The sequence below is a fragment of the Pogona vitticeps genome, chromosome 2, assembly GCF_051106095.1.
Source record: "Pogona vitticeps strain Pit_001003342236 chromosome 2, PviZW2.1, whole genome shotgun sequence".
NCBI lineage: Eukaryota > Metazoa > Chordata > Lepidosauria > Squamata > Agamidae > Pogona > Pogona vitticeps.
Window position 1 is genome coordinate 235,582,084 of NC_135784.1, and position 18,041 is coordinate 235,600,124.

The 18,041-nt window shown below is 40.4% G+C and overlaps 1 protein-coding gene across 1 annotated transcript in view; it reads left to right on the forward strand.

Annotated features, from left to right (window-relative positions):
• Window positions 1-18,041, forward strand: part of RORB (RAR related orphan receptor B) — a 192,053-nt gene that overhangs the window by 129,534 nt on the left and 44,478 nt on the right. The window contains exons 2-4 of the mRNA XM_072992226.2: window positions 4,791-4,876; window positions 10,185-10,326; window positions 17,434-17,835. Of these exons, the coding sequence (XP_072848327.1) occupies window positions 4,791-4,876; window positions 10,185-10,326; window positions 17,434-17,835 (630 nt within the window). The remainder of the gene's footprint in view (window positions 1-4,790; window positions 4,877-10,184; window positions 10,327-17,433; window positions 17,836-18,041) is intronic.

The following is an 18,041-nucleotide window of genomic DNA, read 5'->3' on the forward strand; positions in this document are numbered from 1 at the left end:
ATGTTTTGAGGGATTGGTGCTGGATTACATTAAGGCTAGACTTCCACCTTCATTGGACCCATGGCAATTTGCATACAGGAGAAATAGATCTACTGATGATGCTGTGTCCATTGTACTCCATACTGTATTGAGCCACTTAGAATAACAGGGAATTTTTGCAAGACTGTTGTTTGTGGATTATAGCTCTGCTTTTAATACCATTCTACCAAATAGGTTGTTTTTAAAAAAATGATCAACGTGGGATTACCTCAGAAGATCTGCTTGTGGATAAAGAACTTTCTGACAGATAGGCCACAGTCAGTAAGGATGGGATCTCACCATTCTTCTACCCTGGTACTAAGTACAGGAGCTCCCCAGGGCTGTGTGCTAAGTCCCTTCATCTATTCCCTGTACACACATGATTGCACCCCACTGTATAACACCAATGCAATTATTAAATTTGCGGATGATACGACAGTGGTGGGGCTCATAAATAAGAACAATGAGTCTGTTTATAGAAAGGAAGTACAAGGGTTGATACTTTGGTGTAAAGAAAATCATCTCACACTTAACATCAAAAAAACTGAAGAACTCATAATTGATTTTAAGAGGAAGAGAAATGTACATTTACCACTGTACATAAATACCGAGGAAGTGGAGAGAGTTGGTAGTTTTAAATTTCTGGGCACTTACGTCTCAGAGTACCTCTCATGGAATATAAATGCCAACATGCTAGTGAAGAAGGCACAGAAGAGGCTGTATTTCCTGAGAATGCTCAGCAAGTTAAATTTATCTCGGTATTTACTTCTGTCATACTATCGTAGCACCATTGAGAATGTCCTAACCTATGGCATTCTGGCATGGTTTGGGAGTAGCTCTGTAGCGGACAAAAAAGCTCTACAGAGAACCATTAAAATTGCCCAGAATATCATCGGGCTCCAGCTACCAACCCTGGATGACATCTTCACATTCTGCTGTCTGAGGAAGTCACACAGCATCCTGAGAGACTCTTCCCATCCTGCTTATAGCTTTTTTGAACTGTTGCCGTCTGGCAGAAGATATAGAACAATTAAGACTCGGACCACACGTTTTCTCAATAGTTTTTATCCCAGAGCTATTGTATGGGTATACTGTGTATATACTTGCAATGACAATCAATCAATCAATCAATCAATCAATCAATCAATCAATCAATCAATCAATCAATCAATCAATCAATAAAATAGTGCTATTGTGATGGTGAAAAATTGCCTTTGCCATTTTTCAGTTAATAGGTACATTAGTTACCTTTGCAGTGGAGTTCTGGAATGAGGAAAACATATCTTTGGAAAACATAGCTTCAGAATAACTAAACACAATGCAGACCACCATGATCCAGATGATACGGCTTCACACACACACACACACACACACACACACACACACACACACACACACACACACACTGTCCCCAGTTTCCAAAGCTGCTTGCCATGACGTCAGCGGTATTGCTATATAAGAAATTCAAGTCACCTATGTCCTTGTGCACAGAGACCTATTTGTAGGGTTCTTTAGTTGCAACCACTGTATACTGAGAAGATGGCTGAATACAGATTTTGTGAATTTGATCCTTTTCAACTGAAAACTTTTATAAGGAAATGGCAAACTTTACTTTCTCTTCCCCCTACACCTTGCTGCACATCAGAAATTCCAGCTTGGTTCTCTAAAGCAGGAATTCTTGAAAAACCTTCGGGCCATTGTTGGCCTTCATTGTCCAGTCTGAAAAAAGTCTCTGTGGCTCTTACAGTGCCACAGAGTGGTTTGACTCCTTTATGCCTTTTCCTCTTTTTTTTGTTTTTTTTGTTTTTTTGTTTTACTGCTTTTCCATAAGGAAACAGCCTTTCTGTTCACCAATTACATACATTGGGTTAGCCTTTCTCAGTCTTCACCCTATATTCCAGATTCCAGATCCCATCCACAACATTGACATGCTAGCTGGGAATATTTAAGATATGTACCCAAGAAGTAGATATTGCAAGTAATTCTACTGTTTGGAGCATGTACTATGTGAACAAGTAAAAAAAAAGACTTATTCTCAATGAACCTCTGCATCACCAAATTCTGGAATCTGGCTTGTATTGTATTTGTGCATAATAAATCTGTTTACAGACTACATTTGCATATAAATAATTTGTGGCTGAGGCATATGAATTAGTCAGAAAGTAATCATTGCTAAATAATTGTATTTATTTAGAAGCCTTTTCCATACACCTTATTTCTGTTCTGATACATTTGTAAAACCTAATTATGGGCTGTGGTAGTGGTGGGCCTTATGCGCTGATTTTCTGGGAGAACCTGCTTGTTTAATACAAAGCATGATGGCATCCTGAGAATACCATTCCATATGCTATAAAGACCAGGATTCTTTCTTTGTATTACACCGCCCAATGGCTGATATCCTATTGCTTAGCACAGTAAGTAACATTCGAATAGGCCCATTGAAATAGTGGGGATTTGGTGAGTCAACTCTAAAAGATCCATTTGAATCAATAAAACTTATGGAGGTGTTGATTCATCAGATTCTCCCTGAATCCTCAAATTGTAAAATCAAGTCCTTTGGACAAGTGAGATAAAAAAAAATCTCAGATTTGCCTCTCCCTGCATTCCTACCTGTGAGAAAGACATCTTGTTACATTAAAAAAGAAAAATCAAAAACATTTGTTCCCTTCCATAACCACCAAAACCTGCTGCTTGAGGAGCTACTGTATCTTGTTCTCCTTAGTGTTAGGCCAATTCTACTATCACCTCACTCTGTACATTTCTGCTATATAGAAAACTGAGTTTATATTTGGAAGTGTGCATACTATGATGGGACGTGGTGGTGCTGCAAACTTAACCGCAGAAGCCTGTGCTGCAGGGTCAGAAGACCAAGCAGTCGTAAGATCGAATCCACGCAACGGAGTGAGCTCCTGTCACTTGTCCCAGCTCCTGCCAACCTAGCGATTCGAAAGCATGCAAATGCAAGTAGATAAATAGGGACCACCTCGGTGGGAAGGTAACAGCATTCCGTGTCTAAGTCGCACTGGCCATGTGACCACAGAAGATTGCCTTCGGACAAACGCTGGCTCTATGGCTTGGAAACGGGGATTAGCACCACCCCCTAGAGTCGAACACGACTGGACAAAAATTGTCAAGGGGAACCTTTACCTTTACCATACTATGATGGCAACCGTGTGTGTGTGTGTGTGTGTGTGTGTGTGTGTGTGTGTGTGTGTGTGTGTGTGTGTGTGTGTGTGTGTGTGTGTGTGTGTGTGTGTGTACATGAGCACAACATCTCATAATGTGTCCTGTTCCTTATGTCTTATCCTTTATGGAAAGTGTTAAGTTGTCCCATGAAAAATATCTGGAAAACTAATATCATTTCACCTTGAGAAGCAAAGCACACATCCTTATATAACACACATGCATTGAATATATACAAAAATATTTGCTCATTGAAAAAGCAAACAGTGCCTCCCTGATTTTTGCAGACCTTGTACAAAGTCTGCACAAAAAAAAAGTCATCCTCAAGAATGTGAGGAGAGAACTGAGAGGAGAAGAAATTCTTGTGCCATCCTCACAGGCTAGCAAACGAATACTGCAGTTCCACATCCTTTCCTGTGAAGACAGTGCAAGCCAGGAATAGATTTCCTACTGCATTGATAACACCCATTTTTCTGATGATTTGGTGAAATAAGTTTTCCCACATAAAAAAGCAATCTGTAAATTCAGGTGGTCATGTGTCCTTCTTTACCAAGCATGCTGCCTCAGAGAGCCATCAGTTGACGGACGGTCCTGTGTCTGTATTAAGATATTTTTTATCTGAAGGGCTGTTTACACTTGGTTTGGGAAAGAGCCATAAGGACAGCAGGGGACATGAAGGTGCCCATTGGCAATGGGCACCTTGACAGCAGATATCTCATCTGGTCACTGTCTGCCTCACTCCGATAAGATCCTTTTTATTTCTGCTTAAAGAACAACTGCTTGTAAAGTTGCTGTTGCACATACACATTTGCCTGTACTTATTTTGTGCAAATCTGTACCATCTCTTTTGTCATTCTTGTTTTGGGGCAGTGCATTTTATTCCTTTGGGAGCTGTGTGAGAGACCACACCAATATGAATTCGAACATATTGGGTCTGAAGAAGGCAGAAACCGAATCTCACTAGCTTTCAAACTACAAACCATCTTTCTGTTCAGCTGCACAAATCTGCTGATGCTTATGAAAACAATGATGTCTTTGTGATCATCTAGCTAGCAGTCTGATGAAGTTTCATGGAAACTGTAGATGACAAATGTTTGTATCTGTGATCATGTGATCTGAACTGCACTGTGTCAAGTGCAACTGAGTAGATTTATTATTACACAGTATGTTACCCAGGATTATGGGAGAGGTCAAGTTCACTGCCTTCAAAACTATAAGAAGGTGGATGAGGAACGAGAGGCTAATTTATAGAGAAGAAGAATGGATTTTCATAAAATGTAATTAATGAAAGGAGAAATTGGATTTAATGTCAGTATAAGTGAGACTCAGGGTGAAATCTGTAGAACATCCTCTGAAGAGGATCGGGAACAGCTCAACATGGGAAGAGGGTGTAGCCCTGGGCTATTAAATTTGAACAGGGCAAAGGATTTGAGCATATACAGCAGTGTAAGATACAATTTCACAGTCACTTGTGATGGCTAGGAAGGAGAAGCGCTTGTCCATCTGAGTATTCCTAGATGCAAAATTGGAGAAGGAAGAGGGAAAATTGCATTGTCAAGCATGCACTAACTCTCTTGTTTCTTTTGCAGCACAAATTGAAGTGATACCATGCAAAATTTGTGGTGACAAGTCCTCCGGAATACACTATGGAGTCATCACATGTGAAGGCTGCAAGGTACAAGATGCGGGTGTGGGTGTATGTGATCCGTCTCCTGTGCCTCCTTTCATTATTTCTGTATAAAACAACATCCTCTTTTTGACCGGGATAAAAATTTTGTACAAATTGTACTCTTCCCCATCTTGGACCATGGGCCGCCATTGTTTGTTAGCTAAGCCATTGGAGATCCCAAGGGCTGCCCTTCTTACATCCCCTCCATTAAAACATGTGGATTGGATTCATATGTGGGCTTGAACTACTCCATATGTAGCAGTCAGCTCCACCTTTATTTCTTATTTGCTCTGAAGTAATCACATGAAACATTATTTTTATTATGTTGCAATGGATGTGGGATTCTGGGAGCTGTAGTCTAAGGGAAGAACTTTTCCAGGTGTGTGACTCTGAAGTGTATCAGGGAACTGAGCACATTTTTTGGGGATAAATAAAAATTAGACAGGAAGCTGAATTCTCCATAGTTAACCCGACATACAGTATCCAGTGTGTAGTAATGGATAGATTGATGAACTAGGACTCAAGGGCTCAGCCATGGAATCTCGAGGCTAGAGGCTGGTAAAAGCGGTCCTTAAATATCTCACCTTGAAAACCCTATTAAGGTCACTATGATTCAGCTCTGACTTCACATCACACAACGCACTACAATCCAGAATATAGATGGAGCCACAGTTAGTTGCACTTCTCATTGAAATCAAGTGGATTTATGTTAATGATGATGATATAAGTTTTCATATTGATTTCAAATGGACCTGCGTGAAACTTAGATTCCAATTGAACAGCAAGAAAGGATCGTGTCTGATCAGACCAGAAAGAGTTGCTTTGCTGCAAGCAATCTCCCTTAAAACAACACTTCCATCCATTGGGGACTTGCTCCAGGCCTAGCTCAGAAAGACAGTAGCCTTTTCACTGGACCAAAAAGTTCCAGCTTTCGCATGGATCAAGGCTGGGCTAGAGTGTTATTATCTGTGCATAGTGTCACCAAGAAATAGCTCACATAGCCTGTGTCCCTAGCATTCCAAACTGTGAGCCATTTCACCATTGACTGCAACCTAACTTAATCTGGAACCAACACTATATCATGGTGCCTTTTATCTGGGTTCATCCTTGCAAAAGAAACAACATTCATTGCGATTCTGTCCTGTTGCATGACTTGGGATGAGAAAGTGTACACCTTTGTGTCATAGTCAGAGTGCTGAATTAGTCTGATTGATCCAATCATTTAAAACCCGCTACAAGGACAATAATAATTGCGTGCCATCAAGTCAATTCTGACTTATGGCTTTCCATTGTTTACTAGGTAAAGAGTACTCAGAAGTGGCTTACCATTCCCTTCTCCGGGGGTATCCTGGGACTGCGCAGCTTGCCCAAGGCCACACAAGCTGGCTGTTCTCCCAGGAGGCAAAGTGAGGAATTGAACTCCAACCAGATATCTAACTCACAGAGCTATCTGGCCAAACCAGGGCAGAAGTGACTTTCAGCAGAAAAGGAGTCCCTTGACTTCCCACACTGTCATGTAACCAGTAATCATGCTTCAAGGCTTCATCCTGTTTAGATGTGATTAGCATTAATGGCTGCCCTTGTGAGTGCCTTGTGGGCAGATGATCCTCCTCAGACTCTGCTGCCTCTAGACAGCTCATGGAGATAAGGAGAAGCTCCACTTCAAACAGGTTTTAACCCTATTGTTTTTGAACAGGTTTTAAAGTATCAGATCAATTAGCCTAATCTCTTCTGTTGCAGCTCTGACAGTGGGGCGGAGAGGGTAAAAATGCCAGCTTCTATTTCGGTATCACTGTTGGAATTCTTTCAGGATTCTCCAAATATTGCCTGCAGTTGCAGGCTAAGGACATGCTCCATACAAAATGTCTTAGGAAATTCACATTAATACATGTTGCAACCCCTTCTGCAATAGAACAGCCTCCAAACATTGACAAAGCCCCTTTTCCCTGCTGCCACGCTGGTTGTGGAGTTCTAGAAGTTTAAACAAGTAATTTTCTCAATCTCTGAATCCCGCTTCATGTGACTCTTGAGTTCTTAGAGGACAAGGAACAAACAAACTTGAGTGTGATTACACATCAAAATACCCCTGAGTTTGTGTCACGATTAACATGCTTGAAATCAATTTTAAAATATCAATTTACACAAGATATGGCTAAGTGCGCAAGTTTAGTTTGTTAGGAAGCATGTTATTTTTTGTTTGGAACACAAATTTTGTTACACACCTGTTAGGTGCTTGTTTATTTTAGCTCAGTTATGGACATGATTTACTTTGAATCAACTTTGCTTGTGTGCTGGCCTATTTCAGAGTAAATTGTGTCTGTGGGGTTTGTCAAGTATTGGATTGGATGGCAGGATCACAGGTTTCCAGGCTGCAGGGAAACCTTGCAGTTTGATCTGTTAATTTTTTTACTATCTGTAACACTGATCTAGCACTATTCCACTTTGAACAAACAAAACAAACAAAACAAATATTTAAAAAATGAAGAACCCAGAAAAATCTTCTGGGCCTGCCTGCTTTCTCTCTCTCTTCCTCCAGGGAAGTGGAGTGACTGGGGCAGCTGACTTCCAACGGAGGAAGGGTAACTTGCAGTCCAATCTCTTATATTTCTTTTAATCTGTAACACTGATCTAGCACTATCCCAGTTTGAAAAAAAATGAAAACAAGTAAAGCAAATTTTAAAAATCACAGCATAGTAGAAGAACATGACTTTTCCCCCTGCCACACCCATCACCTCAACCTGGGGAGTGAATTGGCAGTGAATTGGCAGTGGTGGTGGTGATGGCAAGTGGCTATAAGAGACAGCCAGCCCAAGGACGGGTGGGTTCAGGACACAAGCCTCAAAAGTTGTTCCAGGACAATGTGACAGCATGCCAGGAACCAGAGCATCTCTCTGTAGCTACGACATCACAGGACTTTATTTTAGGTGTTCTGTTTTGTTTTTTGGTGCAGATGTTCCACTCTGGGAATGCATCACCTCGGAAGGGGGAGGCAAAACACAGTAAACTGGAGCACCTGAGGTGCTAGTTTTTAAATGATTTTTTAAAAAACCTGTGCAGCTCCCTCAACTGATCTCCCTCCCACATTATCCATTCAGATTAAAAGTTGTGCCAGGAGGATATATGAGGATACATGAGTTCAAAATCCCTGATCCAGCTCCTGATTTGTTTGAATAGTCTCATTGCACCACTTGATAATTTTTTTCCCCTTGGGCCATTCAAAATCTTCCAGCACTTTCAGGACTTCATAGGTCTAGCATTTTTTCCAAAATGGAGAACGCAATATGGCACATGAAAGCACAGCAAATACATCAGTGTAATCCAAAACACATTCCACAACCTGCAACACAATCCTGTAACTTTCCATTTGCCACTAAACTACAGGATGCATTAAATACACAACAGATAGCTGAGCTCTCTCTTTCCTTTTTTTTTTACTTCCAAGCAAATGTGTAGGGCTTCAATCCAAATTGTAAACCTATTAAGGTGTCAGCTCCTCCTCTCATAGCTGCTCATTCCCTTAAATTCACCCCCCATAAGCAGAGGGTTTTTTTAAGGTGAGAGAACTCCTCCTCCTTTCCCAATGTGTGTAAACATGCAAGGTTGAATGGGCAAGTTTAAATCTCTGTCTGTTTCCACAGACCTAACGGAGGTCAGAGTTTTGTATTCTCAGTCAAAAATAATTGAGGACTCAAGAACACACTAAATGTGTGACAGATCATGTGTAGTTTACCCTTCAGAAGCTTTTCCTATTGTATTTGATAAGCTGTGCTTCTAGATGAGTGTATATAACATTGCAAGCTAAATCTCTTTTTAAGAATCCCATTCAAATCCCATTCAATGTTTGTTTATTTGTTTATATTTTTTCTGTAGGTGAGCGACCCAAGGTGGCCTAAAGGCAAAATGCTTTAAAAATCCACTAAGAATATGGTAAATTCCAAGATTAGAAAACAATTAAACAAACAATAATTAAAATTCATTAATTAATTCCAATCCAATTCTTTATTTATAGTCCTTTTAGACCTATCATACAGAGAAGTGGACAACCCAGATCCACACAATATCTGTAAAAACATCAAACACAGGCATGAAACAAACAAACAAGTATACGACAAGTATAAAACAAACTATACAAGCGATTCAGAACCTTCCATACTGATACCAGAGTCAAATATTGGGAAATTTCTGAAACTTGGGAATCACCAGACAGAACCCAGCTACCTTGTATGATATCTTACTCTCCCTGTCTGGGAGGAGATACTCAAGTCTAGTTTTCTCTGATCAGCCAGGAATGTTTTCAATCAGTGGGGTAATAATCTGATTTCGTGGTACTGCATAATGTGGGCAGCAGAAAAACATGTGCTCCATGGACTCGACCTTGCCAAGGGAGCAGGTACACAGCCTCTCAGCAAGTGGACATTCTTGTACTTCCCTCCAAGCCTGGCAGAGGCCAATAATGATGATGATGATGATGATGATGATGATGATGATGATAATAAGTTAATTATTTATTAGTTATTAATTATTAATTATGAAATATTGTAAAACTTTTTTTAAAAAAAGCACTTAACAAAAAAAAAAGAATTTAAGATTGAAATATTAATCTAGGGTAAATCTCACAACATGAATTGTTTTCTTCCCATTTGTTCCCTTGTCACACCCTCTGGCAGCACATTGCTTTTTTTTTTTTTTTTTACACTGGGTCTAACTGTACCATTGGGTGTCAATAGACAACAATTTTGTCACATTGTGCTTTGTCTAAAATGCATGGTCCTGTTTGATAAGCTCTATAACCCTACTAGGAAGGTGTAAGAAGAACCTTCCACACTCATCAGATACAGGGTATATATGTATAAAAACTTGTGCTAAAATGACCATCTGTATCTAGTGTTAGCATTGGCTTGGATTACTACGTCTCTGGCACAAACATAGAGATTATATGCTTCACATGCAAAATGTTCCTGGTTCAGTTCCTAATATCTTCAGGTAGGGATGACAAGAACTCTATCTGAAATCCTAGAGAACTACTTCTGGTGATGATGGGCTATCTTTTTACAACTGTATATCCTCTAGATGTGTTGAACCACAATTCTCATCATCCCCAGCAACCATAGGTGTGCCACATTGAGAGAGGCTGTTGTAGACAACAGTCAGTTTGATGGTGGCCTATCTAAAGGTAGAGTAGGCTTGTGAAAAGCAAAATGATAAAAAAATCACAGCACTGTGTAAGCCATTCCTACTAAGTTAATAGCGCTAGGGTGCCACGGTCTTCATTGTACACAATAATGCAGCTCTTTCTCTTTCTTTCTCTTATCAGGGATTCTTTAGGAGAAGTCAACAGAACAATGCCTCATATTCCTGCCCAAGGCAGAGAAACTGTTTAATTGACAGAACCAACCGAAATCGTTGCCAACACTGCCGACTTCAGAAGTGTCTTGCCCTGGGAATGTCTCGAGATGGTAACGCATTTGCTTCCTACTTCACAGATTGATCCATTAAAACAGTTTTTCCTTGCTTTTACTTCTTCACACACCTTCCCACTGCTCAGTGGCATCACTTAAGTTCCCAAAACATGAGAGATTCTACATATACTGTAGGAGTGAAAAGAGCATACAGTGGGGTCTTGACTTGAGAACTTAATCCGTATTGGAAGGCGGTTCTCAAGTCAAAAAGTTCTCAAGTCAAATCTGCATTTCCCATAGGAATGCATTGAAAACCATTTGATCCGTATCTGCTCTTTTCCGTCCATAGAAACTAATGGGAAGCTGCTATTCCGCCTTCGACCACTAGAGGGGGATATTTTGTTTTTGTTTTTTTTAGGTCAAGAAAGGTTCAGGGAAGGCAGGGAAAATATAGTCCAGGCAGTACCAGGCAGTCCGAAGACTGTCTCCCAATCCACTCTCTAAACGCTGGGAGGAGTGAGGAAGCAGACAGGCACCCTTTTCACTGGCCAACAGTTAACTGAAAGTTCAAATTTTGCACTTTCCCTGCCTCCCACATGGTTTTTTTCAGTTCTTAACTCAAATCTAAGTACTTAAGTCAAGTCAATATTTTCCTATGAGAGTGGTTCTTAAGTCAAAATGTTCTTAACTCAAGCCGTTCTTAAGTCAAGACCCCACTGTAATGGAGGACAAAATAGCAGCACAGGAATTATGAAATGGCCCTAAGCAGGAGATATTACAGTGCAGGGGGGAGGGTTCCTAAGGGGCAACCAGAACAGGAAGGGTGAAAGGAAAGGGAAATGTGGAGTCAAACACATGAACACCTTGTACTAGGAGAAAAGGATCACATAGTGTCACCTAGGACTGGAAAAGAAGCAGAATATTTACATTAAAGCAATCAAGCCAATCTGATGCAATGAAGAAGTTGTGTGTAAGAAAGGCAATACATCTTATTGTGTATTTTGATTATTCTTCTGCCGTTTCAGAATAATCCAGTTTAGGAAATGTGCCATTCTGTGCAGGAATTGTAACTATCCTACACAGGATGACAGAAGAAATGTCAAAGAAATCTTGCAAGATTCCTTGTGATTTTTGGGGCAGAGAGGGTGGGGAGATGCTGTGAGGAGTAAATAATATTTTGTTTCTCCTTCAGTTTCAAACTGATGGGCTGTGAGGTTCATATCCCTCTTGTTAAGGCTGCTGATTAGATTGTTAAAAAGCCTATAACCAAGGTCTCAATTACCAAAGATTCTCCAGAAATATATACAGCAGTACTATACTGCAAGAATGAATGAATGGATGGATGAATGGATGGATGGATGGATGGATGGATGGATGGATGGATGGATGGATGGATGGATGGATGGATGGATGGATGGATGGATGGATGGATTCCTAGATTGTTCACAGATTTGCACCTCATCTGTCAAGGTACATACAGTACCTTGATTTTACAGAGAATTGTACTTCCCGTAGACTTTGTCTCTCAAAGAGTTGTAGTCAGATTCACTTCTATCAAGTAAGTCATAATTGTTTGACTGTTGCCTCACATTCCTGTTCCTAGCTGGACATTGTATGAAGCCAGAGTTTGAAAATGTACTCTTCCAGGCTCTATCTTAACAAAGTGAATCCCACCTTCTCCCAGGCCTGCATAAATGTCCCCTTTCCTCATGCCCTTCTCCCATCTAGTCAAGAGGATTTGTTCATAAGATATCCATTTGTAAACATTGAACTCTAGTTTAGACAATCATAGCTTCCTGTGTGATCCAGTTCTGAAAAGGAAAATGTAACTAACATAGCTTATCTGATAAAACCACTCCTTAAATTTCTCACTTCAAGAGCCCTTCAGGTCACCATAAATCAGGTCCAACCTGATGGCGCATAACAACAAATTACTGGTTCAATTAGATCTTCTTCAACTAGAGTAGGCCCATTTGAATCAACTGAACTTATGGAGGAGGTGACTCAACAAATCCTGGCTGATTCCATGGGTCTGTTTCAGTGTCACCTATGATGCTAAGCAACTAGATTTCAGCCAATGAAATGTAAGCTTCTGTAATTTAAAATAGTCTTGGGAGATTTTTCCTTTTCACCCCAAGCAAACCGTATAACACTTTTGTCTTAGGGTTCAATCACATGTGCAAAAAGATCCCCACTTATACCACTTGTTTTTATTTCACTCTTGTACCATTACATTTTTCAGTAGTCACATGGTATATATATTGGGGAAAATATTCACATTGTTCTACATTGCTACACTTCTTTCTACTTGAACTCCTATAGCAGGCTACATTGCTCTTTAAATTTCTCTCGATTCATTTCCTCTGTTATTTCTTTGGGCAATGAGCTCCCCTTTGTCCTTTTTTTAAAAAAAATATTAATGTGATGTATTGATAAAGTGGCAGAAGCCTTCTCTCTTCCTCTCCTTTTCCCTTCCCTTCTTTACTCACTTGTCCCTTTCCCCCTATTTCCCTGCATATCTCTCCCTCTCAGTTCTTGGTGGGGTTTTTCCCCCATTTTGAACAGTGTTGGGAGGGGGAAGTGGATTTTAAAAGATTTGCAAAGTATTGTGAAGAGCAGGGTTTAAAAAAAGAGAGAGGGGATATGTTAATGCAATGTCCCTTTCTTTACAATTCAAAGCAGGAAATATCCCTTTCACTGCTCAAGCCCTCTTTCACCTACAAAGGACCAGGGAAGGCAGTCTCTTTCTGAGCAATGTATTCATGTTGTTTTTCTGGCAGGGCAGCTTCTACTAATGATTTATCAATATCACTGTTTAAAAAAATATGTTAAAGGGTACAAGCACAGTGGCTGTGAAGTGGCCACAACACCCAAAAACCCAACCTGTTCACAAAGAAAATATAAGTCGACAGCAACTTTCACACATGCTGAAACAATAAGGAATGAAGTGATACATGATTGGTACATTTTAAAACAACTCTCCCTGCAGGAAGGAAATAAACCAAAGGCTGGGGAAAATGAATCAAAGTTAACCATGTGTAATGTGAATGGAAAATTTTGACAGCAAAAGCAGTATAATGGGGGTTCTTTTGGCAAATGTGATCAAGCCCTCAGATGTGATTCTATTGCACAGATATTACTTGATATCTGGACAAAGACAGTTCAATTAATGAATGAATCAGTTAATAAAAAATCCTCTCTTTTTGCCTCAAAGGCTTATTTTCCCCCTGGCAGCCTTTGGAACCAGGATTTTTTCTGTTTTTGTTTTTGTTTGTTCCTTCATAAGTTCCAAGAGCCCCCCCCCCCCGAGCTTCTTGGTTGGTTGGTTGGTTGGTTGGTTGGTTGGTTGGTTGGTTGGTTGGCTGGCTGGCTGGCTGGCTGGCTGGCTGGCTGGCTGGCTGGCTGGCTGGCTGGCTGGCTGGCTGGCTGGTTGGTTGGTTGGTTGGTTGGTTGGTTGGTTGGTTGGTTGGTTGGTTGGTTGGTTGGTTGGTTGGTTGGTTGGTTGGTTGGTTAAAACTTCTTTTTTCAACATTTCCTGGCATGGTACAGCCTGGAGGCATGTATTTGGCTCCTACCCAACTGAGATTCCTCACCCCTGAGTAAGTCAACTGCCCCATTAATGTGAGCATTCTGCCACTTTAAAACAATACCTTTCAACACTTCTTTGTTTATAAAGAATCAAGAACATTTTTAGCAACAGTTTAGGAGCAAACGGGTTATACATGATATCTGGCTGTTTATCTACTTGACTGAGCTAATATAGCTCAGTGGTTTGAGCACCTGGCTGCAAAATTTGACTGACATTCTAAATCCCCCTGTGCCTCCTTGGAGAAGGGCTAGCTATATCTGGTAGGGCTGAGTACTCTATGCACTCTTAGAGCGGCATTGCGCAGGACACAATGTCATTCTTCCCAAGCTGGACATTTTCCAAGCATGCAAAGCACAACTAATTCCTATATACCCTTATGCATATTTATTCAGGAGTACCTCCCAGTGCAACAGCTTTCCTGCCTGCAAAGAACAGTTTACATATTTTCATGCTGTTGTTATTATGTGCTGTCAAGAAATTTCTGACTTACAGAAACTCTGTGGATGAGTGACCTCTAGAAAGACCTATCATCAACAGCTCTGCTCAGCTCTTGCAAAGTCAAGGCCGTGACTTCCTTTATTGAGTCAATAGTTTCATAAAACAGTTCTTACCCTTGCTAAATATAGCTTAGTACCCTGCAAGATTTTTGAAGTGTAGATACCCTTAATTGCTCAGAAATAACAGCAGAAGGAGCATGAAGGCTGGATGGGGAATCCTGGTGAGCTATATTTGGCCCACAGGTCAGAGGTTCCCTTTTAATGTCTTGAACCACAGTGTAATACAATGTTTAAGTTACAAGCACAGCACATTCAATGTAAGCTGGATTATAGCTTTTCAGTAAAGTGACTTTCCATAGTTCAACATGTATGTTGCTATCTTAAAACTGCTTACATGGAAATAAGCTCCACAGAACGCATTAGAACATACTTCTGGATGGAGATGCATTCATTTTTAAATTAAGACAGTTCTGACTTATTGCAGCTTACAGGGTTTTATAGGTAGAGAGTCCTCTACGTGGTTTGCCATTCTCTGCTTTTGGGGGGGGCCTGGGACTGTGCAGCTTGCCCATGACCACACAGGCTGGTTCTTTGCTCAGAAAACAGAATGGGGCATTGAAGTCCCAATCTCTGGGTCCCTTGCCAGGTACCCAAATCATTGAGCTAAGATTGTATTATTTTAAAATTCTCACATAAATGCCAGTATTGTTTCCTGCATGGTATAACGCTATTTTCATGTTGCAAAAACTGCATATGGCATTATGACGAACGAGATGTAAAATCATTTTTGGCTAAAACTAGAATAAACTACAGTAGATCCTTTGACTTACGTTAAGTGTTGACATCATTTAACAGCTGATTCAGTGGCATTTGGATTTAGCCCACTGATTCTAGGGATAAAGAATCTGTGGCTCCCTTCAGACCAATTAGTATAGCCAGTGGCCAGGGATGATGGGAGTTGTGACCGCTGGTTCACTACTCTTGCCCTATACTGTCAAGAGCATATGAAACCAGCTCCCGTTTTATCTCACTCTTGTTTTGATTATCACAAATGACGATGTATCTTTGCATGATGCTTTTGACTTATTCCAGCAGAGACTCAATTTTCTCCCTTTCTTCTCTGGAGAAATGAAGACATTTAGTACTTCAAGATACGTTGCAAATGTATGTCTGGAAAGTAATCCATGAATCCATGTTGCCATAGAGGAAATGCTATTTCCTATAGAGTGTTTACCTTCAAGTCTGTTATTTCCCTGTAGGCTTTAACTATAACCTGTAACTGTTCTTTTTCCCCCCAAAAAAATAAGTGTGTGAAGATAACAGTCCCGTTGACAGGTTGTGATAATAGGGCTTTAGGGCTTGTTATCTTCAGAAGGCACTAATCCTGTTAGTGCACAGATTAAAGGTTTGGGAAAAATTGATAAATCATACAGGATACAAATCTGAAGGCTGTACATTTTTATAGAGCTCCGGTTTGCTGTTTGGGGAGCTCAAAGAAATGAAAAAAGAATCACAGGTCTGCTCATTATTCACAGCAGGGCATTGGCTGACTGGCGCATTTACTTGAAAACATATCATACTGATTTCACTGGAACTTACTTTTGTGTAAGTGACTGGGGTGAGGATCAGAGCCTAGGCCCTAAGGCTTTGTCTGTCAAAAAGATATCAGCAGTCACAGCCTATGTGTAAGAGAACAACAGGTTACCGCTTTGTGGTGACAGTATCATATGCTCCAACTGCTTCTGCAGTTTGATTTTCTAACCAAAGTTTCTTGTGCTGTGTGTTCCCCATCATTCCACTGACAAAAACTGGGATAGATGAGTGAGTGTTTTATATACTTACTTTTATGGGGGATTAAAAATTATTGAAATAATTTCTACCATTTCTATACAGTATTAACTTTCTCCAACAAAGTTCAAGGTTGCAAACAAAATTGTCTTTAATCAAAATCCCACTCTCTTGGTTTTCAGATCAATGGAAGGTAGCCTGCTGCAGAATAGAACATAACATGATTGCTTTGCAAAACATTATTGACAGTTCAAAATAGATACAACTGAGTGCAATTAATTACCCTTTAAATAACTGTCATAACAAGTCAGTGGAGATTCAGAGATGGGAAACAAAACTTGATTACATCATCTGTTAAAGGCACACAAACTAACCATAGAGCTATGATTTATTTAATTGTCAATATCCAGTACTATCCCAACTAAGTAGATCTTGGATTCAGTAAGATTTATGGTAAGTGTTGACTTACCATTCAGCAATGGATTCAGTGCTAAATAAGACTAACAAGAGGCTGTTGGACAGTGCATTTGCTCTGTCCTGAATCCTCCAGGCTGCCTTGAACAGGTCACCATGTTGAGTGTCAGTTTTTCCCTCTGTAAGGGAATTCCCTTACTGACACTCACAATTTCTTTTTCTTTCACAAAAAGCAGCTGTGGATGGCAGCTAGTCTGGAGTGGGGCCATGGCTGCCGGCCAACCTGTATGTTACAGATTATTGGTTGTTAGAAGCGAGAATTCTTTAACTGCGGAGAACATTGTCACTGCAGGAGGTCCACACCCATATATAGCTTGCAAATCAGATTGCTTTGGTTCTCAAGAGGTAAACACAAGCTTTCTTTGCAAGTCTGCTTTCTTAGACACCAAAATCTGCTTACACCATATCTCTGAAACATTAATATGGCATAAGCTTAATGTCTGGCTGTCAGAGGGAGTGATGGCTTAAACCCTTCCCAATGTTATTTTCCCACTAAAGAGTGTTCATCTCTCTGTTATTCGCCCATGCTGGAAAATGCAGAAGCATATGGAACTATGTTTATTTTCATCATGGAAAATGCTGTGGTCCCATTCCAGATTGGGGTACTCTGCAGCTGCTTCTTGTAAAAGAAAAGTCATAGTACACCACAGCTAGTTGCTACCTAAGAAAAATAGCAATAAGCTACTTTCCAGACCTGTTAGAAGAATACAGAACCCTCTGAAGCATTTTTCCTCTTTACACCTTGTTTCCTTAATTTGCTTAAAAACAAAAGAAAACAGTGCAGGCCAACTGGTCTTCTTGATTGTTCTGTTTCAGCTGTAAAATTCGGAAGAATGTCCAAAAAGCAGAGGGACAGTCTGTATGCTGAGGTACAGAAGCATCAACAGCGACTGCAGGAGCAACGGCAGCAGCAGAGTGGTGAGGCTGAAGCCTTGGCCCGAGTCTACAGTAGCAGCATTAGCAATGGCTTGAGCAACCTGAACAATGAAACTGGTGGCGCTTATTCAAATGGGCACATCATTGATCTGCCGAAATCTGAGGGTTATTACAATGTGGATTCTGCCCAGCCCTCCCCAGATCAGTCTGGCTTAGACATGACTGGAATCAAGCAGATCAAGCAGGAACCTATATATGACCTCACTTCTGTACCAAACTTATTTACCTTTAGTTCTTGCAACAATGGGCAATTAGCTCCAGGGATCACCATGGCGGAAATAGGTAAGGCAATTCTATGTTTAACATTCCATTAATCTTTCACAATTTATAGTGTGTTTTTATTTCAGCCTGTAAGTTTTATTTGGAATGGGCTGGTCCTCAAGCATAGCTTGACTGGATTTGCTGTGATTTCAGTCAACAGAATTTTAAAATGTTTACACTGCTTAAGTGGAGCAATTCACGATCTGTTTATGAAGCTGGAACACCAA